This window comes from Telopea speciosissima, chromosome 9 (assembly GCF_018873765.1).
Source record: "Telopea speciosissima isolate NSW1024214 ecotype Mountain lineage chromosome 9, Tspe_v1, whole genome shotgun sequence".
Taxonomy (NCBI): domain Eukaryota; kingdom Viridiplantae; phylum Streptophyta; class Magnoliopsida; order Proteales; family Proteaceae; genus Telopea; species Telopea speciosissima.
The window spans coordinates 13120260-13145309 of NC_057924.1; the positions used below are offsets into that span (position 1 = coordinate 13120260).

The 25050-nt window shown below is 39.4% G+C and overlaps 2 protein-coding genes across 2 annotated transcripts in view; both read left to right on the plus strand.

Annotated features, from left to right (window-relative positions):
- LOC122640829 (nuclear/nucleolar GTPase 2) lies at positions 1-24398 on the plus strand. Its single transcript, XM_043834076.1, has 12 exons — positions 1-34; positions 186-427; positions 824-957; positions 2261-2390; positions 2811-2971; positions 3834-3935; positions 4037-4141; positions 4265-4393; positions 12197-12337; positions 13099-13199; positions 22977-23034; positions 23779-24398. The coding sequence occupies exons 2-12, from the start codon at positions 199-201 to the stop codon at positions 24091-24093; spliced, it is 1605 nt and encodes a 534-aa protein (XP_043690011.1). The 5' UTR covers positions 1-34; positions 186-198; the 3' UTR covers positions 24094-24398.
- The window catches only part of LOC122640830 (endonuclease MutS2), a 27615-nt gene continuing 22503 nt past the window's right edge, over positions 19939-25050 (plus strand). The window contains exon 1 of the mRNA XM_043834077.1: positions 19939-19959. The gene's annotated coding sequence lies outside the window, so the exon portion shown is untranslated. The remainder of the gene's footprint in view (positions 19960-25050) is intronic.

Consider the following 25050-nt stretch of genomic DNA (forward strand, 5'->3'; position numbering starts at 1 on the left):
GCGAAGTCCTGCGACCTTCGTTCCTCAAGGTAAATAGCGAGAAATCTTGCAGGCTTTCAGGGTGGCATTTAGGGTTTTTGGATTAAACTTGGCAACTTAAGCCTGACCTCTCTGTGTCCATATTATTGTGTAGATGAAAAAGTAGTGTGCGTATGTTCAATACTGATTGCTTGGAGCTCTTATTGCAGGGGAGGAAAAATGGCGAAGAAGAAAGAGAAGAAGGTTAATGTATCTGGGAAGCCAAAACATTCCCTGGATGTCAACCGAAGTGATGGACATAAAGAATTCCGGAGCGCTGCAACGGTGCGGCGTCTTAAGATGTACAATACCAGGCCAAAGCGTGATCGGAAAGGAAAAATTTTGAAGCATGAGTTGCAGTCGAAGGAGTTGCCTTCCACCCGGATTCAACCTGACCGCCGTTGGTTTGGTGATTTATTCTCGACTAGCTCTTTAACTCGTCAATTTTCTCTTTTATGTTCACTTAATTTCAGATTAGAATCTCCCAGTGAACTTACTTGTGTAGGCTGCTGAACCAGTAGATTAGAGGATAGCATTAAGAGATTTTTAGTTTGATTTATATGAATGCTTACTTATTTTACTTGAATTCAGGGGTTGAACCATTGACCTGAAAATATGACCCCAATTATATAATGGAGTTCTTTTGGTTACTTAGAAAAGCCAATCCTGAGTCCCGAGTGCTTCCTTTATATCTCATTCGACTAATGGTTTTATCTGTTATAAGCTCTCACCATCTTTGGTCATCTGCCTTCCCTTTTTATTGCATATGACTAATTGGCTTCCATTTTCTTTTTGAACTTTGCAGGAAATACCAGAGTGGTAGGACAGAAAGAGCTTGAGTTTTTCCGTGATGAGCTCCAGAATCGAATGTCAAGTAACTACAATGTCATTTTGAAGGAGAGGAAACTACCCCTGTCCCTGCTAAATGACCACCAGAAGGTACAAGCTTTTAGGACCTTATTGCTGTTCCCTTGCCAAAGCCATTTGAAGAAGCCCCTTTTTTCATATTATTTGGATTACTCTGTTAAGAGCTGCTAAATTTATTTTGTTTGATGTCTTCTTTTTAGTGAATAATTTTCATCATTCTGAGTCTCTGTTCTGACTCGTCTCTTGTGAGTAGTGATCAACATTCATGCCACCTTAGGAAAAATAAAATAGTGCCTTTTCATGTGACTAATGCATGAGAGCGTAGTTGTCAAGGCATCACCAAGGCATCCAGGCACCTTGGTCATTTTGGTCACCTAGGCAGACGCCTAGGCACCTTGTTGGTGTCACCTTGCATCAAGGCATCACCAAGGCATCCAGACACCTTGGTCATGTTGGTCACCTTGGTGGACGCCTAGGCACCTTGTTGGTGTCACCTTGCATCCAGGCCCCCTTTAATGCCCTTGGTTGCCTAGAGGCCACGACAACTATGCTTGAGAGTATTAATTGTAAGCATTCCTAGGAGGTGTCCGTTGAAAAGATTAAACAGATCATATGATATGTGAATGAACCTTTTACGTTTTTCAGTCTTTCTGACAAACCATTGAGGATAAAACATTGGTTTGGATGGTTAGAATTACTAAGCAGGTCAATTGTTGGTACATAAATTCTCGTCCTAAACATGAAAGGGGGCTGCCCTTTTTTCTTTGAACTTGTTTATGTGCCATTCTCTTGTTCTAATTTTCAAATCTGGTCCTTGCCTGCCCCCTCCTTGTCGGTTGTTTTGGTGAGTTACAAGGTGATTGTAGGTTGAAGGTGATGCTGCTTTGATATGGCACCGTTAGATGATGAGCCTTAGTGTGGTATGGTCATACTTGGACCTATGGATGAGTCGTATGACATGTACTCATGCATAAATGAAGGAGCATTATTTTGAGAGTGTTGAAGAGTATTTTTTTTTTCATTGTTAAGTTCCTCAATATCAGGGACTACTTTTGCTAATGCTTCAAAACTTCTCGATACCCAGTATCTATGTTATGTGCATCAATGTTTTTGATAGACATACGTGCAACATAATTTGTTGCTTATAATCTTCAAAGGCTGGAGAACTTCATTATACACAATGTTTTGTCCTTACCCAGTTGCAGGGAAAAATCTGAGAGTAAGAAGCCAAATCTGGAGGAATTTGCGATAGTTCCCATTCACTTCTAATTGTTTCTGAAAAAAAAAAAGCATGAATACGTTATGAATGTAATTATGTTAGTATGTTGTAAATTATATTTTTGTCTACTGACTTTAATCTTTCTTGTCAATCTAGCAATCTAGGGCTCATCTTCTGGATAATGAACCTTTTGCGGATGCTTTTGGACCTAAGAAGAAGAGGAAGCGCCCAAGGCTATTGGTTCCTGATTATGAGTCTTTGCTTAAGAAAGCAGATGGATCTCAGGGTAAAGATTTTTTTTTCACACCTGTTTTCATTATTGACATTATTAAATTGATATACTTTCAATGCATTGAACTAAAGAACTTTCCCTTTACCCAAAAAAAAAAAAGAACTAATGAACTTTCCATTATTTAGTCTGTATTTCAAAAACTTTTCAATTAATATGGACACATAACATATAACTTATTGCATGCTAATCCAAAAGGGTAAACTAACACTTCACATTAAGAGGCCATGAGTTCAACTCTTCTTGGGGCCTACCTATTAAAAAAAAAGCTTATTGCGTGCTTGTATAAGTGTAGAAAGCCCAGGTCAGAATGAACGTAATTCTTGTGATGGCCTTATTGCATAATTGCCTAGTTGGAAGTGTTTGCTTTGCTGAGGACGGTTATGCTATCGTTACTTATGCTTTTGGGTGTCACAGATGCTTTTGAGCAAAAGTCTGCAGCTAATCCTTCTGCAGAAGGATGTGAGGGGGATGGATTCAGGGACCTGGTTAGGCATACAATGTTTGAGAAGGGGCAAAGCAAACGCATATGGGGAGAGCTCTACAAAGTCATAGACTCCTCAGATGTTGTCATCCAGGTTCGTACTTTGCAAATTTGTTTCCTGGTTTGTATGTCACTTTTTGTTTCTCAAGTACTGTGCTGACAAGAGATAAAGGAAGCCCCTTCTGTGTCATAGCCTTTGTGGATCTTGTTCCAATTGTCTATTTGAATCCATGAATCCTCTTCTGGCATTCCTCTCTGTTTAAATCCACAGCAGCTGTTAACTCATAAGCTCTCATGTCTTTATCAGCAACCTGACATTGAAATTTTAACCTGTCACCATCATAATGAACGTCCCCCATATTTGCTTCTCGAATTTTGACAGTTTGTTTGAGGGATATAAACCATGGAAGAAACACCATGGCAATGCCAATATCAGATATTAATTCATAAACAGTCTTCTTCAGTGACCTGCCACCCTAGCACTAGATGAACATCTGTTGTACTTACTTCTATATGTTTGAGGGAAGTAGACTACACTATAGAACCCCATTAAAGTTTTGTTGCAACAGCATGATAGCAACAGGACCAGAGATTTAAATCTGGACTGGATCTGTGTAAGAAGTTATTATGTCTGTGTTTGGGAAAAAGGGTGAAAGCTGTGTGGTTAGGATCATAAAAAACTTTTTGTCAAGCAGATCACCCTAGTTGGATCAGTTTGCTAAGACAGGTTTGCAATGGATCATCTATAAAAGGAAGGGGGGGGGGGATGCTCTTCTTGAAGACTTGAACAGTTCAATGTAGTCAATGTATTGATTCTTCATCTTTATTTTTTTAAAAAGGAACATAATCAATTGCCTCCATCCCATTCTTGTTTAATATGCATTCACCATGCACAGTTGGCTTATTGTTTTCTTTTCCTAGTCCCTACAACCTCCACTTATTTTATTCCGCTACAGGTGCTGGATGCAAGGGATCCACAAGGTACAAGATGCTATCATCTAGAGAAGCATTTAAAAGAGCATTGCAAGCATAAGCATATGGTTCTTTTGCTAAACAAGGTCACTGTCCTATTCCTGTTGGAGCTTATAGGATTAGCATTTGTTTTCTTCTATTTTGTTCCTTGCAAAGCAGTTGAAAATTTCCACTCCCTTCTTATCAGTGTGATTTGGTTCCGGCATGGGCTACAAAAGGATGGCTAAGGGTTTTATCCAGGGAATATCCTACTTTAGCCTTCCATGCAAGCATCAATAAATCTTTTGGCAAGGTAACTCCCCCATATCTCTCAATTTTCTTTGCTATTGGACCTCCTGCTAGTTTTCTTATTGTGTAACACGTAATTTGATGATCTATTTCTGCAACTTTTTAATTTCATCTCGTTGTTTGATAGGGCTCTCTTCTATCTGTACTGAGGCAATTTGCCCGTTTAAAAAGTGACAAGCAGGCAATATCTGTGGGGTTTGTGGGCTATCCAAATGTTGGGAAATCATCAGTCATCAATACTCTACGTACAAAGAATGTAATGATCCTTCCTCATTCTTGATATACTGTTCGAATTGCGCTAATATTACTTTAATTCATCTGAGATCCATGGGCGTCTTTGGAATATAGCAATGGTTTAGTTATCAGATGGTGCCAATATTTGATTTATCTGTTTATTTCTCATTATGTTGCATGACTATGACCATGCTCAATTTAAATGTTAATTCTCTGAATAAAAGGTTGGCTTGCATTATGTAGTTGTCAAGGCAATACCTAGGTGACAAAGTGCTCCTTGATTCTCAAGGCATATTGTTACCTTGAATATCAGTAATGCAGGAGCAGTTCTTTGGACAAGGCTGAACATTGTTTGAGGTAGGGGTGTCAAACGGTCGGTTTGGCCCGGTTTTGGTCTAGGAATGGGTGAGACCAAAACCAAACCGTTATGAAACTTCGGTTACGGTCCGGTACGGTTTCGGTTTATTTCGTTCTTTATTATCGGGTTAATACCAGTTTAATCTTTCATTCATAACTTGTAGTAAGGAAAGATTCGATAAAAACACTTAAATCATCTTCCCCACGCAAACAAGTGACCAACCAATAATAGGGAAATTGAATGGATGTGTTCATGTTGTAATCGGAATGAAGATGAATAAATTGTAAGGGGAAGATAACTAATATTGAGATCAATGGATAAATAGTGTTCGTAGAAAAATCATTGTTCATCATTGTAAGGGGAAGATAACTAATATTGAGATCAATGGACAAATAGTGTTTGTAGAAAAATCATTGTTCATCATTGTAAGGGGAAGATTACTAATATTGAGATCAATGGATAAACAGTGTTTATAGAAAAATCATTGTAAGGGGAAGATAACTAATATTGAAATCAAAGAATAGTTATCACTAAGAAAGATAACTAACATTAAAATCACATAATAAACCTTACTATCAAATCATTCATTTAAGTGTCCAACTAATTTTATATAGTGAACAAGGAGATCAATGGAAGCATTATTAGAAATCATTTTCTCTATTCATAACCTCATACTCATTGATAACAATTCCCATTACAACCGCAAATCTTCTCACTAATATAGTAATCAATCCAGCTATTCATAACCTCATGCGCATTGATTTTTTTTTATCGATTTCATCTGGTTTGGTTTTTGGTCTATATATCGGTTGGTTCGATGCGGTCCAATTTTCAGACGGCCCCGTCGTACCCCAGCCGAAAACAGTCCGATACGGATCGGTTTGGTTCTGTCCGGGTTAATTGGGTCGTTTCATCTGTTCGGGCTAGGTTTTGACACCCTTTGTTTGAGGGTTCCGACTAAGAACTGGGATTTGGGTCTATTAGGATATTAGCAGTTTATTTATTTACTAATTTGGATTTATCCTGTAATCTTTTACTTAGCTAGAGTTCTATTCCATTTTTAGTTTTAGAATTTAATTCCATTATAGATTTGGATTGGGTTAGATAATTAAGAGATAGAGTTAATTTTACTTCTATTTCACCATTAGACTACAATTAGGAAACTTTCAGTTTCGTTTTTATAAATATGCTTGTAACCCAATTCATTGGACAGATTTCACAATGTAAGAGAAAATCGAGTTCGGTTTGAGTGCCTGTGTCATCTCCCCTCTCTCTCATCTCTTCTTTCTTCTCTCCCCTTCTCAGCGAGACCTCTCTGTTTCATCCTCTTCCTTTCTTGTTCTTTCCCCGTCCTTTCATTAAATCCCCCATATTGTTCTCCTTTTAACAATATTTTATTTTCTTATCTCCTTCCCTGCTGTTAATCTGTGCATGTTATCACTTTCTTGCTGTTGACGGTAGAACATAACCACACAAAAGCCCATTGATTTATACCTCATTGCTTGGGTTTGAAACTTGGAGTTTAAACTACTCCTCCCTGGGAGATCAGAACCCTTTAAGATTATACCTGGAAAGTTCACTTTGCTTGAGTTGCAAACCAGCAAACATCGTTGCTTGTGATTGTGCCGCCAATCTTCAGTATCAGGAGTTTAACTTGGGACTGATATATGATAGATGAGATTGGAGTGGTGTGGGTTCAACAGGGGTAAAGGTTATGAATCTATTCATTACCTTCCATTAGATGGGTGACCTTGATTGAGGAGCTGAACAGACCTTGAAGGTGCTGCTATTGCTGCTGGTTTGTTTCCTACCGTGATTCAAGGTTGAAGACATCCTAACGTCATCCTCTCTTTTGACATAATTACCTTTATTTCTGTAGTACCGAAATTTTCCATTCCCTTTATCTCTATTTCACTAATGTCCTTTAATTATTCTTACTTCCAAGTTTACCGCTAAGCTATAATGCTTAATACCACATCTGTGTCTTCTTTCCTTTACCTACCAAGTTAAACGTTGGCAATTCTGGTTATTACAAGATTGCCATTCCCTTCTAGTCCTTGGGTTTTAGTTGAGTCGGGTGGGCCGATAGTAAACCCGAATAGGGTTTTGTGACTCAGGTTTCTCCTAAATCAGAGTTCCTCAAGAGTTCCTCAACAATTAAAGAACTGTAAAATATTTAATTAAATAACTACTTAATATTTAACACACATGAAGAATAATATAGGATGTATAACTAAATTACTACAAAATATTGGAGAATTTTTTCTAGTCCGACTGTCTTAAGGTATCTCTAGACTAGTACCCAAGTTCTGCCATGTGGCAGATTGTATAGGGCTGAAATTTTCTGGACAGGTAGATTCCAAGGTCCCCTACTCACATGTCAAGTTTCAGCTAAAACAGAGTTTGCCAAGTGGTAAAATGAACCATTGAAGAGTTCAGGGCTGCCAAGAGGGTGAGAAAAGATGCATGAACATTCATGGGCGGTGGGGGGGGGTATATGGCAATCTGAAATTCGATGTGTCCAATCCAGACTATGTCCTAGATATTCATTCCGTTGAAATTGCTACATCAGCTTCCATGTAGCAAGAACTTGGGTGCCAAGTCTAGAGATAGATCTCCCGGTCTAGAAACCTTTTCCATTAAGTGTATATGGCTAAACTGTAAATGTGAAATACCCTTGGAGAAAACAGTAAGGTACACCAGTAATCAGGTTCCTCATGCCCTTGGTATTGAAAGAGGAAGACCTGCACAGTGGAATTTTGGGTGCTCTAAATTTCTATTAATTCTTGGTAAGAGTTTACTGTGTCCAATAATGACTTGGGATTGTGATGATGTTTTTCCACTATGCTCCTCTTGTGAGTTGTTCTGTTCTGTTTTGTTTTGTTCATTGTTTTTCTAAAAGGGTGGCTTGCCTTGCATTAGCTAGCTTAAGGGTAAATAAATGTTTTCCTGGGTGATTGTTCCAATACATGCAAAGTACTATTGATGATATTAAGCTGCGTTTGGTAACAATTCTGCTCTCAGAAAGTCCTTTTTCTTGATTTAGCTCCGCACAGAGAGTAATTCCAGGGAGTATATTGACGTGTTTGGTAACCTAGCGACAGAAGTGCTTCTGGAACAGGGGGGAAAATAGAATGACGTTTGGTAGGCACTATAACGGAATCACTTCCAATACTCATCTAGATTTACTAAAATGCCATGTTCACTTATATATTTATGAAATTGCCATTACCTATAATATAACACCACTGAACCGATAATAATGGCTGTACTTAAGAAAATGCCACCATAAAAGATTAACAGCTCACTTATATACTACCATAATAAAAAAAAAATGACATTACCATATCACACTACTGAACTAAGAATATTGGTAATAATTACTGAAAGTGCTTCATAAAAGTACATAATGAGATTACAATATTGTATGAACTCATTAACTCGACAGACCAAAGATCCTTAAGAAATGATGATTTTGATCCATACTTCAGTAAGTAGAACAAAAGAATCCAGATAAAGAACATATAAGCCGGGGGGGGGGGGGGAAGAGAGGATAAACAAACAATTCATACTCATCCACCCAAAGAAATGATTGGGGATGAATGACACCTATAAAAATAAAAATTACACCTTCTTTTACACGATTACCTTAACTGACTATGCTAGGAACAGTTGATTAAAAAAGATCTTGGTGGATTCGAGCCACCATCCCTTTGAAACATGCTTGAGACACGCTCATCGGCTCATCTTCCTTCCAAGTGCTCTACCAATTTGAGCTAAAGATAGAGTTTGGAATTTACAAGCATAGGTGGTGTACTTTGGAATGAGGAAGAGCAGATTCTGCTTATGTTCTCTGACCTGTTGGTTTCAATGATTCTGCCACCCCTGAGTTAAAGGTGAAAGGTGAATAGAAATCTGGTACAAATCCTTTCAACATTCAGCCATGATGTGAGATAAATTTTAGAGCTAATCTCTAGATGTTCAATTGAATCTTCAGTTAACCAATAAGTCCTACCTATGGAGTACAGATTTCTATTTAAATCTGGTATCATAACAATTTAGCTGCAATGAAATATTTTGCTATGGATAAATGAAAAGCTGCAACTTTTTACATACTAAAACACAAGAATCCTTTCAGATTTTGAGAGACTACAGAAGATATGATATGTCTGTAGGTTCCCAACCTTCAGTAAATTATTCATTTGGCAACTGCTCCTCTACTAGTGATAGCTTTGGTTAAACTCTTTGGGTATATGCCTTGCCTTTGGAGTTTATAACCAGCCACTGTTGATATCAACGGAAACCTGCAAATACAACTTGTTCAAATTCAACCATCAATATTCAGCTTACATGTGCACCCAAATGAGTGGATGATGAAGTAGTCGAAGTGTCGAACGTAATTTTTCTAGCTTATCCCAAAATGGGTTCTGGTGATGAAGGTTGTGTTCAAGCATCACTGCCAGTTTCTAAATTCTGGATTTAAATTTGAATAGCTAGCATTGGCATGGAAAGAATCCTATACCTTGTGAGACAAGGAGCTGACACAGGCCCTGGAACAGAAATTAAGCTGGTCTTATGAAGCAACAAAAGAGTTGAAGAATGGAAAACGAGTTAAGAAAAATATTGGTTCACATCTATCTAGTTCACATTACAAACAGACACCCTGTTTTGTGACGGTATTGCTGTTGAGATGTTTGATACTTTGCCATCTATTATTGAAGTGAGAATTGGTAAATTTTCCATGCCAAACTAGTACAAGACTGAATACTGACTAAGGAAGGACACACATCATAATAAGTTCTAAGCCTACAATAAATCTGTCATAATATGCTGAGACTTTACAAAATAATTAAAACAGAATATATATAAACTAACAAAAGTATATATAAACTAACAAAACAGAGTATGCTAAAGTAGAATCAGAAATAAAGAACTAGAAAAATAAAAAAATTAGCAATGGACTTATCAGAATGACCTGAAACTTAGGCCGAGTGCTCTTCTTGAAGGCTACATTCAGCCTGCAAAAGATCTCAGAAATTGCAACTGATGTATCTGAGATACAGTCCTGATAAAAGCTAGCAGTCAAGAGAAAGTTGAGGAGATAACATGCCATAAGAAGTGAATAGGCATGTGTATAGTGTGCAAAAGTGGGGAAAACTACATCAGTTCATCTACCTCTTCTTGAGCTGCTAATAATCCTAGTATTAACAACAACCCAGGCTTGAAGGAGTTTTTAGACTGGATGTCCGTCCAGATTATTTACCTCCTCTACAAGTGCCTTCAATCTATCAGCTTCTCATTTGGAAGGTTAATAGACCAATAGTCCATTGCCACATTGCAGATGAAAGCCATCTATCATGGTAATTCCGGCACTATATGAAGCTGTACCTTTGCTCTTGAGCTGGGCATCAAACACATGGCCAATTACTAGGCTTAAAGAAAACTTTAGATCACTTGTTAAGGATAAATGCTCCCATTTTTTCTGGTTTATTGTTGGTCAAATCGAACATTTCAACTCAGTCATCATTTAAATACAATAATTTTAAGTTCTACATTATCTGATTTTCCTTCACTGTTGTAATGACTATATACAGGTCAAATGTACTTAGTCCAATCCACACAGTGAGTCAAAGAATAAGGAAAATATAATAGTAAGAAACTTCCATAAAAGAAGATATAGAGCATAAGCCAGAAAGCCAATGCATTCAGGAAGCAGAACAAAATCAGGGTGATGTAATTTATGGATTATAACCATGGACCAAGAACTCGACCAAAACCAGTCAAAACCACCGAGTTAACTAGGTTTCGCAGGTTTCCGAGACAAGTTGAAGGGTGATTTTAAAAAATGCAGGGTTTTGACCAAAACTTGGTGGTTTCGACCGAAACTACTGTTTTGGGCGAAACTTGGTTGAATCACTTGGAACCAAGTATATAAAATGCCAAAACTCGACCGAGAAAGCCATATCTTCCCCAAATTTCGACAGAAACCCTCTGGTTTCGGTGGTTTCAACCTGCACAACCATTTTTCCACCAATATTTTTGCATTTTTGCACCAAACTTGCCACAAAGTTGCTACAAAAAGCTTAGATTTGCATCTTGGACTCCAATTTGATCATCTCTTGAAGAAGGTAATAGTGTTTCAAACCTAAAAAATCATTTTTTTTGTCTGAGATTGGGATATCTCAGACAAGTTGATGATGTGGCTTATCAATAGGCAGTTATGGACTATGATAACAATTGGTCCCGTAATATGTCATGGGACATATGTGGTGCATTCAGAGGAACGACTTCGCACTCTTCAGTGGTACGCAGCTCATGGATTAAGACCCACCAAGAAACTCCGTATAGAATTAAGAAAGGAGAAGCTTAATGTTTTATTTGGGAAATCTGTATCATTCAGGGTTCTTGTACTTTAAATTTATGTGAACTGAGTATTTATAATACCAGCTTAGTGTCTGAATTAGCACGTACATTAGTAAACTTGGGTCAATAACCACAAGTACCATTTTGAGTGATTTTTTTGTGAAAATATTTCGTGCATTGTGTTTAAAATGTAAAAAATAGGTCCTATGCAAAAAATCAGACATAAAAAATCATTTTTGGGCACCGAAGCCAAGGTTCCCCATGTATGGAAGAAAATACCAGGTTTCGACCAAAACTCGGTTTCAGCCAGGTCGAAACCTGGTTGAAACCCGAGTTCTTAATCCGTGATTATAACTAGGTTGGAATTCTATTACCCTAATTTCTCAACACAATCTAACCAACGCAAACCAAAGTACCAAGCCTAGGAGAGATTACACACTTGCCACATGACTAAAATGCCATTTCGCATCCAAACAACACAAAACAAAAACCCTAGAAGCAGATATTCAAGCAAAGCGGCAAACCTCAGGAAGCAGAACAAAATTTTTTGCATAAAAATCAATAGAATCTGTCTACATTACCTCAACGAGTGAACTGTGCGCTGAAGACCGACAGATGAAGAGGTTTAAGAGGCCCGAACAGAAAATAAACACATGTAACCCTACCAGAAGCATCTGAATTCGATCCATGGCGTGTGATGTAGTGAGCAAGAAATCTGCTCTCAGATTGCTTTTCTGTTCGCAAACGTGAAAATCAATCTGCTCATAATCTGCTCTCAGTGAGCAAGAAATCAATGAGAACACTTCCAGAGAATGTTACCAAACGCAGCCTAAGTAGCTTCTTGTTTTTGTGTTGGATCTGGTTTCATGAACCAGATCTAGTAGCACTTTGTCCCCATCATTTATAGAATAGAATGCTGCATGCAGTTCCACTAAATTAATACTTTGAGCTGATTACAGATTATCAATAATTAGCACATTTGATCCATGGGGGATAATTTTCTGTACTCTATACTATATTGTTGCATTGTGTGTTTCACATGAGATGGTGAAGGTTGTCCAATATAACTAAAATGTTTATTTGCTTTTCTTTTCTGCCCACAAGGTCTGCAAGGTTGCTCCTATTCCAGGGGAGACCAAAGTTTGGCAATACATAACACTGACTAAGCGGATCTTCTTGATTGATTGCCCTGGAGTTGTCTACCATAACAGCGATTCTGAAACTGATATTGTACTTAAGGGTGTGGTATGTATCTGTCACTTCTTTTTAGTCGCTGCATTTGATTTATGGTTGAAGTATTAGTGCATTAATTTTTTTTATTAATTTGTCTATTACTAATTTTTATCTCTTTCATTCTTGAACTTTTATTTGATCTTGCTCTTTGTTCCTTGTGGTGTTGACTGATTTAGTTTAATGTCCTCTTGTTACGACTTTAAAATTCTTAACACCTCCTAACCCCCCAAAAAAAAAAAAAAAAGAAAAAAAAAGAAAAGAAGAAACAAAGAGAGGAAGAAATGGTAAAGATCCTCCTGTATTGACCAATTTTTGCAATGAAATACATTGGATATATACAAATGGTGTAGCAATTATATATCATACACCAGACATATTTCAACACTTGCGACTTTCTGAGCAAGAGGATTTGGCCGGGTCAACTCAGGATTGGATCATGATCAGTGTTGTATCTGTGGATTGTGCTACGCCAATCCTGAGTTGACTCAGCTGACTTGCCTGATCTGATCAAGAAATATCTGTGTTGTGTTTGTGAACAAATCTTGGAACTTGAAATGTCTGCTAAATTCTGTTACTTAGAAGGGAAATTGTGACGGAAAAACTCCTCTGTTGTGGAAAAGCCAGTTACATTTAATAAACTGAAAAATTGAATCTCTCTCTCTCTCTCTCTCTCTACACATAAAGTGTTTGCAAATAAAGCTTTTTCTATTAGCTTTTGTTATGCAATGCTATCTAGTGGTTTTCTTGTTGATGAGTATCTGCCTTGTTACCAGGTACGTGTAGCAAACTTGCAAGATGCTGCTGAACACATAGGGGAAGTCTTGAAACGTGTGAAGAAAGAGCATCTAGAAAGAGCTTATAAAATAAAAGACTGGTAATATGTCCCCTTGGGATATTTGTTTTTCCTGCTCATATATGATTGCATGATCTGATATTTTAAATTTCTTTCCTCATTTCTTAGTTATTTTTGAAATGCTTTTAGATAATTAATTATTTAAATCTAATATTTCATTTATGATTTTAAATAACTCGTAAAATGTTCTGTATGATCTTTATTCATTTCAGAGAAACTAGTAAAACCGTCAGTGGTTTTCCAAATGTTGATGTCATTCCATATTTTGTATTTTAGTGTCAATGGATTTACACCTGTTCTTAATAATTTAGCTTTGTACTGTGTATCAATGAACAAAGAATGGCTTGGAATTTGTGCTCAGGGAAATTTCTCTTTTTTTTTGGTGTCTTTGTATAATAAAACGTCTAGCCGATGACTTTGCCAAGGCAAGGGACAATAGGGATTAGCTCTATGTTGGTTACTTTGCCAAGTCTAGCACACAAACCCTTGCTCTGTTATCGCCGGATATTGGGTTGGTGGGCATCTGATTAAGAGAAGTGGTATCCTCAGCACACAGGGGCAATTAGGGTATTCAATAAGATTGAGAGCATGGTGTTTGCAATGAACGAGTATGGGGAAGAGGTTGGGTGGAGGCTGAGCAAGGAGTTGGAAGCATAGTTGTCAAGGCGTTGCCTAGGTGACCGCCTTGGCATCCAGGCGCCTTGTGATGAATCTGAAAGTGTATTCAAGGAGGAAGAAGGCTGCTGCCTTGCAGCCACGATTTTGCTTTTGTACTTGAGTTGTTTTAATTTTTGTATTATGTCTCGTTTTGGTTCAGTTAGATGAACCGATTGGGTCAATTTATGTTGTGGTTTAGTTTAAGTTATTAGTTTTACTTTTACCTTTGGTAATTGTTTAGTAGTTTACTCACATCAGTTAGAAACTGATTGTGCCTTGTACTCTAAGCAAGGGGAGGGGGGGCGGGGCGGTTGGAGCTTCTATTTGGGAACCTTCTAAGCTTGGTCCCTTGCTGCTCTTCTCTATTATTATCTATAAAAGCAACCCAAGGGGGCAGACTAAGCTCACGATTTGCCTAAATACTAGAGCTACTATTGCTTGCTTGCTCTCACATGGAGATTTCTGGGGGTGTGATCTAAGGAGGAAGGGACTGGTGTTCAATCTAGTCGACTCCTTGCAGTGGGAAACCCGGGAGGCTGATATCTAATTGTGTTCTTCATCCTACCATTGTTCTAAAGCTGTTTGAAGGTTGTCTTCATCAATCGATCTGCACTGGAGCAAGTTCAGACCTCAATTCTGGTTAATTTCTAATTCTGAAATCTCACCTTCTAATTCCATAACCCCTATTTCCCAGCCCAATCTAATAATCCACTCTTCCCCATCTTTTGATCGAACCTTGTACCACCTGAGAACAGCATGCAATCCAAATTACAGCTTCTGTTGACCACCTGATCTGCAGTTATTGATTTTCTCCCTCAACCTGGCCCTAAGAACAGCTTGCGATCCAAATTTCGGCTTCTGTTGACCACCTGATCTGCAGTTATTGATTTTCTCCCTCAACCTGTCCCTGTGTTAAGTTTTCTACAGTTTTGATCTGTTTTATGAAATCGGTGGGGAGGATTTAACTTGATGACTGCATAGAGACCTGTGATATTAATTCTACTTTGGTTCAGACCTATATCTACTTATCTCTGTCCTGTTCTAAGTCCCTAAACTGTTATTCTGGTTATATTCCTGCTTCTGTAACCGATTGCATATCCTTACCTAATATTTTGGTTTTCTGCTATTCTGTTTCATGCCCTTAACCCATTAGACTTGTCACAATCTGAGTATCCCATAACCTTGAATCATTTTCTGGTTTAAGATCCTGTTTCTGGATTGTTTGAAATCTTCAAATCTGTCCTGCATTACCTTGACAACTAGTGTCGCCTTGGTCGCCTAGGCGGGCGTTTTGGTAGCCTTTGTCACCCTGTGTCTGGTCCTCCTCCAACGCCTTGGTTCATCTAGATGCCGTGACAACTATGGTTGGAAGGTGTGTTCACCCAAAAAAAGCGTGCTCAAGTGGAGGTGATGCAGAACCAAGGGTGTACTCAAGGAAGAAAAAGAAGGCTGCTGCCAGTTGATGAAGATCAGCCCAGCTTTAATGGACTAGGACTATTGATGTGGATAAGATCCAACATCATAGGCCCAATTTTTATTAGTCCTAATGGGTTTTGGCCTAGACCCAAGACTAAGGCCCAACCCATGCAAGTTGGGTTTGGTCAATCTATGTTTTTAACATGTGTTATATGTGGGCGGTAAGTATTGTCAACAAAGGAGGCCTTATTGTCAAAGGAAGGCTCCATTGTTAAAGGGAGGCTCCTATGTGAAAGTTAGGTAAGGGTTTGGAGGTAATAAGTCAATAGTTGGTAAGCCAATGTTTGGTAGGAGATTTCTTATTTTCTAAAGTCAAGAATTATGCAGGAAAGTTGAGTTTTGATGTCCTTTCTTAGAAGCTTTTGCTTCTATTTATATGTAAGGCTGTTTTCAGCCAAAGAGACAACTTTGATAATTCAATATTGCTGTAAGCAGTTGCTTCTTTGAAGTAAATCTATGGTGTTCGATCCTTGTTGTGGAGCAGGTGTGTGATCCAAGCTGACTCCTTGCGGTGGGAAGCCCAGGAGGTTACTCTTCAGTCTTTATTTTCATCCTTTTCAAGCAAATTTGTTTGTTTAAACCTTTGCCTTTCCTACTGTCCCAGATCTATCCCTCCACATTACCCTCACTCTTGAACTAAACCATACCCTATTAAACAATCCCGGCCTTAACCCCATCGAATTGAACCTCTTTTTCCCCTGATTCAGATCTTGTTTTGGGACTAGTTGAGCTTTAAATCCTGTCCTACATTAAGTGGTATCAAAGCCCATGACAGGGGACAATACTTTCGGACCTTCTGGTCCACCTGATCCCATGACAGCTACGTTGGAAATGATTACCAAACTGAGTAATCAGGTTACTGAGGGACAGAAGCTTATGGATGAGAGGCCCTCAGCAATGGAGGCTAGAGTTGTTGCCCCTAATGATGTCACACACTTTCCATTAGATGAAGAAGTCCAGCCGGCTCACTCGGTAGCCAACTTTCCTAACCGGAGGGGTGTAAGAAGAGGCCCACAAAGGGTTCCAACAGTACAGCCGACCTTTGAAGAGCATGTACAGAGTTATTTTACTGGTGATCAGCCCACACTCCATAGGCACACTGGTGATTCTCAAAAGGTTAAGCTTGAACTCAAGGAATACTTGGGAAAATATGATCTCCAAGTGTTCTATGACTGATTGGCAGCATTGGACGATTACTTTGATTGGTATGAACTGTCAGAGGCACGAAAAATGAAGCTAGCATGTACAAAGCTAGTTGGAGCTTCAGCGGTACAGAACAGCGCACACTCCATACCTATGAAGTTTCAGCGGTACAGAACAACGCTGATTCACTTCCAAGGTGTTACCATTTAGCAAGGATACCTTATATGGGTGAGGGTGCTTCTCCACCTTCAAATTTCCCCTCTTCACAAAGGTGTCCGAAGTGACATTAACGCAGCTGCCATTGTCAACTATCACCAAGGCATTTTTGTCGCCCGACTTTTGCGACTGTAAAAAATACAAGTGCGCCACCAATCCTCTCCTTTGGTCTCAGCCTCCAATATATGGCTGACTACATGAATGCCATAAGTACCTCCATCAGTAGCATTATCCTCATCGAATTCAGCTCCACCAGAATCAGCATCATCGAATGGGTATGGAAGTAGATCAGAATCGTCTTCCTCCGATGCATTGTCAACTTCAGCAACAGCGTTTACCTTTTGGCGGAGTGGACAAGATTTACCATAATGCCCAGTGCTTGACAATAGTAATATTGTGCTTTGTTGCCAGTAGTCATAGGAGCTTTACCTTTATCTTGTCGGGTAAAGATTTTGGGTCGATTAGGGGCTGTTGTAGCAGGTTTTTGTGCTGGAAAATTCTTCTTGTTCTCCCAGGTCTGATATCGAAACCTCTTGCTATTGGAAGCCAGTAACTCTTCAGGGCATAGGGCATTCTCAAAACAGTCTCCAACATTCACCACATCAACAACGCCAATGGCTTTGTTAATTTCAGGTCTGAGACCCAATCTGAATCGTGACAAGACTTGAATATCTCTCTCCCTAATCCCTGTACGAGAAGATAGAGAATCGAACTACTTCATATACTCCGCAACTGATAAATTCCCTTGGCGAAGAGAATTTAATTTGTCTTGTAATTGTGCTCTAAAATTGGGTGGCAAATACTTGTCCCGCAACTCCTCTTTCATCTCCTCCCATGTGGTAGGTGCTCTACCACGATCCTCCAACTCATTCTCATGAGTTCTCCACCGCTCATGTGTAGCTCCAACTAGCTTTGTACGTGCTAGCTTCATTTTTCGTGCCTCCGACAGTTCATACCAATCAAAGTAGTCGTCCAATGCTGCCAACCAGTCATAGAACACTTGGGGATCATGTTTTCCCGAGTATTCCTTGAGTTCAAGCTTAACCTTTTGAGAATCATCAGTGTGCCTATGGAGTGTGGGCTGATCACTAGTAAAATAACTCCATACATGCTCTTCAAAGGTCGGCTGTACTGTTGGAACCCTTTGTGGGCCTCTTCCTACCATAGTTGTCATGGCGTCCTGGCGCTGGAGGTCTGTGCATATCGACCTATGCCATGGCGTCCTCTCTCTTTCCGTCTTCGATTTCTTCTTTTTGCCTCTCTTTCCCTCTTTGATTTCTTCTTCTTTAATTTTTTGTTTCTTCCCCAACCTTAGACCCACTCTCTGCTTCCCTAAATCTCCTATTTTAGCCTTGGTTTAGTAACCTGCAACTAAGACATCTGCCAGATCTAATTTCAGATCTCACCATTCGGTTGCCAGTAGAATTTTGGGGCTATTTCTCATTGGGATCGGCAAACCTTGGTGCTGCGATTTTGTTCCAGAAATTGCAGGGAGAATCGTCTTCATAAGGAGGAGTTTCCTCTGCTAGAACTACTCCAGTTCACCGCCTCTCTACCTCTCTTTCTATCGTGTTATTGCAAGGTTGAAGAAGACATTAAGTCTTTAAAATTGCAAGTAAGGACAACTTATATTATTTATATAAAACCCCTTATATTCTCTATTGCTATTCTGTTTAACCCATTCAGTTTGCTCTTTAACTCCATTAAATTACAGTTCTGCCACTCCTTTTCAACTTCAGATTAATTACAATTCTGCCATTGCTCTTATAAATCTTGATTTATCTACTAGTTTGCCATTCAACTTTGGATTTAATTACAATTTTGCCATGGTCGACATGATCGTCATGGCGACGTGTCGATATATCGATCAGACATCCCTCCAACGACTTGGATCGCCATGACGCCATGACAACTATGCTTCCTACACCCCTCCGGTTAGGAAAGTTGGCTGCAGAGTGAGCCGGCTGGACTTCTTCATCCAATGGAAGGTGTGTGACATTATTAGGGGCAACAACTCTAGCCTCCATTACTGAGAGCCTCTCATCCATAAGCTTCTGTCCCTCAGTGATTTGATTGCTCAGTTTGGTAATCATTTCCAGCATAGCTGTCATGGGATCAGGTGGACCAGAAGGTCCGAAAGTATTGTCCCCTGTCATGGGCTTTGATACCACTTAATGTAGGATAGGAATGAAGGTTCAACCAGTCCCAAAACAGGATCTGAATCATGGGAAAAAGAGGTTCAATTCGATGGGGTTAAGGCCGGGATGGTTTAATAGGGTATGGTTTAGTTCAAGAGTGAGGGTAATGTGGAGGGATAGATCCGGGACAGTAGGAAAGGCAAAGCTTTAAACAAACAAATCTGCTTGAAAAGGATGAGAATAAAGGCTGAAGAGTAACCTCCTAGCTTCCCACTGCAAGGAGTCAGCTTGGATCACACACCAGCTCCATCACCAAGAATCGAACACCATGGATTTACTTCAAAAGAAACAACTGCTTACAACAATATTGAATTATCAAAGTTGTCTCTTTGGCTGAAAACAACCTTACATAAATAGAAGCAAAAGCTTCCAAGAAAGGACATCAAAACCCAACTTTCCTACCTAATTCTTGACTTCAGAAAATAAGAAATCTCCTACCAAACATTAGCTTACCAACTATTGACTTATTACTACCAAACCCCTACCTAACTTTGACATAGGAGCCTCCCTTTGACAATAAGGCCTCCTTTATTGACAATACTTACCACCCACCCATAACACATGTTAAAAACATAGATTGATTAAACCGAACTTGCATAGGTTGGGCCTTAGTCTTGGGTTTAGGCCAATGCCCATTAGGACTAATAAAAGTTGGGCATATGATGTTGGATCTGATCCATATCAATAGTCTTAGCCCATTATGGATCAATAGTCCTAGTCCATTAAGACTGGGCTGATCTTCATCAACTGGCAACATCCTTCTTCTTTTTCTTCATTGAGTACACCCTTGGTTCTGCATCAGGAGGATTGAGGGAAGGTTTAGCTGAGCTATTGGCTCTGCAACTGTCATATTGGTGTTCATCACATTCCACTCGATTGTGATTGCTAGTCAAATCAGTGATCTGGTGGTGACAGATTTGGTCAGGTCAGGACTCGAGGGAGAAAAAACATAGAAGAAGAGGTGGAGGGAGGTGTCACCAATCCAGAACGTGAGTTTTCTGCCGGTGAAGAGGTGGAAGATGCATCTCACTATAACATAGGTGTGGTGGGGAGCCAGAACTGGTGTGAGAGAGAGAGAGAGAGAGAGAGATGTAAATCTTTTTGTAACAAAAATTGGCTAAAGAAAATTCGTAACCTTACTTTTTTGCGCTATAAGTATAACATACAAATTTTTTCAATGAGGATAAAATCCTGTCATTTCACATGCCTACTTGAAAAATGTGTAACTTCCAATTATGACATAATGACAAGTCACTTTCAGTTTATTTTGAAAACCCTATGTGTAACTTTCAATAATGACATAATGACAAGTCACTTTCAGATTATTTTGAAAACCCTTTTTTATCCCCTACATTAAATAACTTTTCGGAATAAGATAAAGGGCAATTTAGGATAACATACAATTTTTTTCAATAAAGATAAAATCCTGTCATTTCACATGCCTACTTGAAAAATGTGTAACTTTCAATAATGACATAATGACAAGTCACTTTCAGTTTTTATTTTGAAAACCCTATTTGTAACTTTCAATAATGATATGATGACAAGTCACTTTCAGATTATTTTGAAAACCCTTTTTTACCCCTTACATTAAATAACTTTTGGGAATAAGACAAAGGGCAATCAAAAAAAGGTTACAACTTCTCACTTCACCATTTTGGTGACAACAAGATGTACCCAATATATATAAAGGGTGTACCCAGTGCACGAGGCTCCCACCATTGTAGGGTCTAGGGAGGGTCATAATGTACGCTGCCTTACCCCTGCTTTGTGGAGAGGTTGTTTCCCGACTCAAACCCACCACCACTCGGTCGCAATGTAGCAACCTTACCGTTGTGCCAAGGTCCGTCCTCATATATATATGGCTGCATCTTGTTGTCATCAAGTAGGTGAATTAAGAAGTTGTAACCTAACTTTTTTTGCCCCTTGTCTTATTCCCAAAAGTTATTTAATGCAAGGGTAATATTGTCATTTCACATGGACAATTACAGATTTTGAAAATGACATAATGATAATTCACTGTCAACTTATTTTTAAAGCCCTTTTTTACCCATGACTAAAATAACTTTTGAGAATAAGTCAAGGGGCAAAAAGTAAGGCTACAACAAGATTTTATCCGATGATGTTTAGCAATCGAAAGGACCGGTCAAACTCTTTTAGAGCCTAGTCTCCAATCGATTTCGTACCGTCACTGTATAGGGAATTCTCTATTTCCGCTGCTAACTGCAAAGGCACTCGAGGGACTAGGACTGACCACGGAGTGGACTCGTGATCGTGTGGATCGCCTTGTTACACAACTGAAGGGACAGATTTCGAGCGGCTTCTCTGGAGAAAGATAGGCTGGTCAGGCGGACCATGATGGAAGGCCAAGGACGAACTGATAGCAAATAAAAAACCAACCTTTGTTCGAACCACGCTTTGACCGACGGAAACTTTGACCCTACTTGTCTATTAGATACCCCATAAATCCTTAAATATTCGATCTACAAAGAAAGAGGCACCCTGGTCTTAGTCCAGCAGCAAGAAAAGGTTGGTCGTAGATCACTAACGCGCAACGGTGGTTGTAGATCAGCTAGTGCGCGAATCCAGCAAGCACTTAGGCGGAGTAAAGCTGATCTACGAACACCGTTGCGCTAACTCGCGCTCTTATAGCTAACTAAGCTTACTCATCAAGGGCCGAACTGTTGCCAGTTCTCGAGCGTCAGCCTTACAGCGGGCGGCTAGGCAAGCTATCCTGAGTAACAGCACATTGCTAGTGTTCGGCTAGCTCGTATAGTAAGACGAAGGCGAGACAGGCTTTAGGAACCATACTGAGGGTTCTCTAAGTGAGCAGCTTGGAGAGGAATCTCCAAGTGGGCACCTAAATTTCTTTCACATGGCAGTTCAGGTGGGCCCAAAATTTGTAGACAGGTGTCTGCATGTCTTTTCAGCCCATTTGAATTTTTCAGGTGGCCAAATACAGGTTTTGAAAAATCTAAGACTCTGCACAGTAGTTGCCAAAGTAACAGGAGGAGAGCATGGAAAAATTTGGGGATACATGCCAATACATGGGTGGGTATTTGATTGAAGAGAAAAACAACGCAGTTAGCTTGCGGAATTTCCACCCCGCTTGAAATCCAAAAACCCATCCATTTTGATGCCCCAAGGCGTGCTCTCATTGGCCCCCATGCTGGTTAAGGGGCTTTGCGACCAGGTAGCGATCTCTTCCCTTGATTGAATTAGGTTTTGAAATCTGACACATGGCCAATCGATACCACTCTGTGGATATCGAATGGTTAGAATTGCCATATCACACATTCACGTGGCAGATATTTAGGTGCCTGCTTGAAGATTCCTTTCCAAGCTGTCCACACTGAGGAATTTAATTTATGTATATAATAGAATTCACTTGCAGTCCCACAATCAAGAGAAAAGGGTAGAGCAGCTGATATGCGAGTGAGACTATCAGTGAACCAAGTTAATCCCTTCCCACTTTGCAGTCCCGTTCTTGATTCCTTTTGAGCCCTTTCCAACCATATGCGATACTTATCCAGCAAGAAAACGGATGTGCTACTGCCTACCTCGCAATGGCTTTCTTGCTAACCGTTGCTTGTTGGAATAGATTCTTTACAAGAAAAGCGGCCTTCATTTCCTTGCCCTTATCTTGATCCTTCTCCTCATAGGATGTATTATGTGAAGATAGGTAAACCAAGATGAACATTGGGATTTGCATATACCGTAAAAAATGATAGACCTTAAACATCACACGGATTTTCCTTTCTCATTTTGCCCCCCCTCCCCCCAAAACACACACACCCAAAAAAAATTCTGTTAGATTCAAACAATTGAACCTTAAGAAGCTAAAATTCTTTTGATATATTTTTTCATGAATATTGTGGAGTTTTATTTGGAGGAGATAGAAAGAGAGAAGGGACAAAACTTTATCTGATCAACAACAGATTGCACCATAAAATCTTCACTACGGTTCAACTGATTTTTTTCGCTTTTAAAACTATTAGAAGGGGTTAGTTTTATCCTGAATGGGTTTCTTCTTGATGAATTAAATATCATTGGCCACGGTGCATCAAATTTTATCTTGACGAACTGGTAAACTCTAATATGTTCTCAGGGTTGATGAGAATGACTTTCTAGTTCAGCTATGCAAATTGTCAGGCAAGCTATTGAAGGTATTTTCCTCCTCGTTACATTTTGTATGCATGCTTATGCTGTCTTTCCAGTTTTCCCCCTTTTAGATGAACTTGTAGCATATTTATCTGTGAATAGTTTTCTGGAACTTGGAAGAATGCCCGCAAAATCTGAAATTGATATAGTTGGATCATTATTCAGATCTAATTATAAAGTGACCTCTCTAATTAGAGAAAAAGAATGTTTTGTATCCCTAGAAATTCAATGGTGACCCGCAAGAACTTGAGTTTTCAAAGTTTCTATCAAGTACCCTGCAGCATAAGTGGTTTCAACTTAGAAACCGTGTTGAATGTTTAGATTGAACCAGGAAACGGGTGGACCTGTGCTTTACCCTTATCCATCTTGGTGAAATTCTTAAACCTTATTGTGTAGGATTCATGCCTGACATTCATAGTTCTTGTATCTTATTCTACCTACCCATGCAGATGGGAGTTCCTGGTATGTTTAGAGTATAAAAATGGTCAGGTGGGGTGGTTCTAACCATCCACTCTATGGTGGTGTTTTCCTTCATGCATGAAAGTAATCGATTTTGTTGGGTGGATTATTGATCTGATTGTGCTGAATTTAGGGTAGAATTGTAGGCGAGTGTTGATGGAATAGGTCCAAACCAGATTACTTGCTTAAAGAATAAGGAGTTCCTTAGCTTGTATGGATTAACAATTTTTCCTCTTATGGACGTATCTTGATGACTGTTTTGAGTGATTGCCTGGATGGGTTTTGTATAGGGTGGTGAGCCTGACTTGATGACTGCAGCAAAGATGGTTCTCCATGACTGGCAGAGAGGCCGGATACCTTTCTTTGTTCGCCCACCGCAGCAGGAAGATGGCCCATCAGAACCACTCACTGTTTCTGGAGTAGACGAAGATGCAGCAGTCCATGGTGACCGTGCATCGGCAGCTTTGAAAGCCATTGCAAATGTTATTTCATCCCAGCACCTAAAAAATGTCCCTGTTCAAAGAGATCTCTATAGTGAGGATGAGTTGGCAGGTGTCGAGTCTGAGGGTGAACAAACTGAACAGCTTCTAGCCACCGAATCATGAAGTACTTGTGGATGATCTAGAGATTCCGAGCGGAAAAAGTCCGAGAAAAGAGGAGAGAAATAGGTTAAAGTTGTATTCTCCTCCCCCCCCTTTGTAGGGTTCCATCATTTTGTGTTTTTATTTTTTATTTTAGTTTTCCTCTAAACCATAAAGATGTTACCCCCGATAGAATGCAAGGCAGAGTAGCAGTATGTATCCCATTAAGGCTAAGGCTTTGTATTGTTGAGTTAGAGTTTTCTCTGTACTGTAATAACCTTGTTTTTTACGAGGTACGTCAAAGGGAAGTTGGTTCTGGATCTCTAAAACAATGTGGAAAAAAATTCTTTTAGAACTATTTTTTTTTTCTGGAGTTGAGCAACTAAAACCATTGGAGAGTTCTGGGGAGTTCTACTTGCATTTTAGTTTGCAAAACTAGAGAATGGTACCAATATTTCATTGGGAAAATGATGTACACACTACTGGGGTGTAATGGACTCTTACGCATTCCTCCCTGCTCACTGTTGCAATCCCTTGGTTCTGTTGTATCTCCTCTCTTTCTCTCTCTTCCTTTCTTCCTCTCCCCATCTCTATCTGTTGGTCTCTCTCCCCAATCTCATTAGGTCATCCAATTCCAGTGTCTGCTTTCCTTCAACCGAATTGCTAATGCTTGGAGGGTTAAAAACGATTATTGTAGGACTTTTGTAGGTTACTAAGGCAGTGTTTGGTAAGCATTCTAGGTTGATTTCGCATTCTCGAGCGATAAAAACAACTATTTTTTTTAATCATTCGAGAATGCGAAATCGACTTGGAATGTATTCTTAAAATTGTTTCTATTGCCCGAGAATGTAAAATTGACTTTGAATGCATACCAAACACTGCCTAAAAGTTGGGTCACTTTTCAAATTGCCAAGTCTGTCCTTTCACGGCTACCTGCAAATTCCTCATCATCCTTAGGGCATCATCCTTTGTCCAGGAATC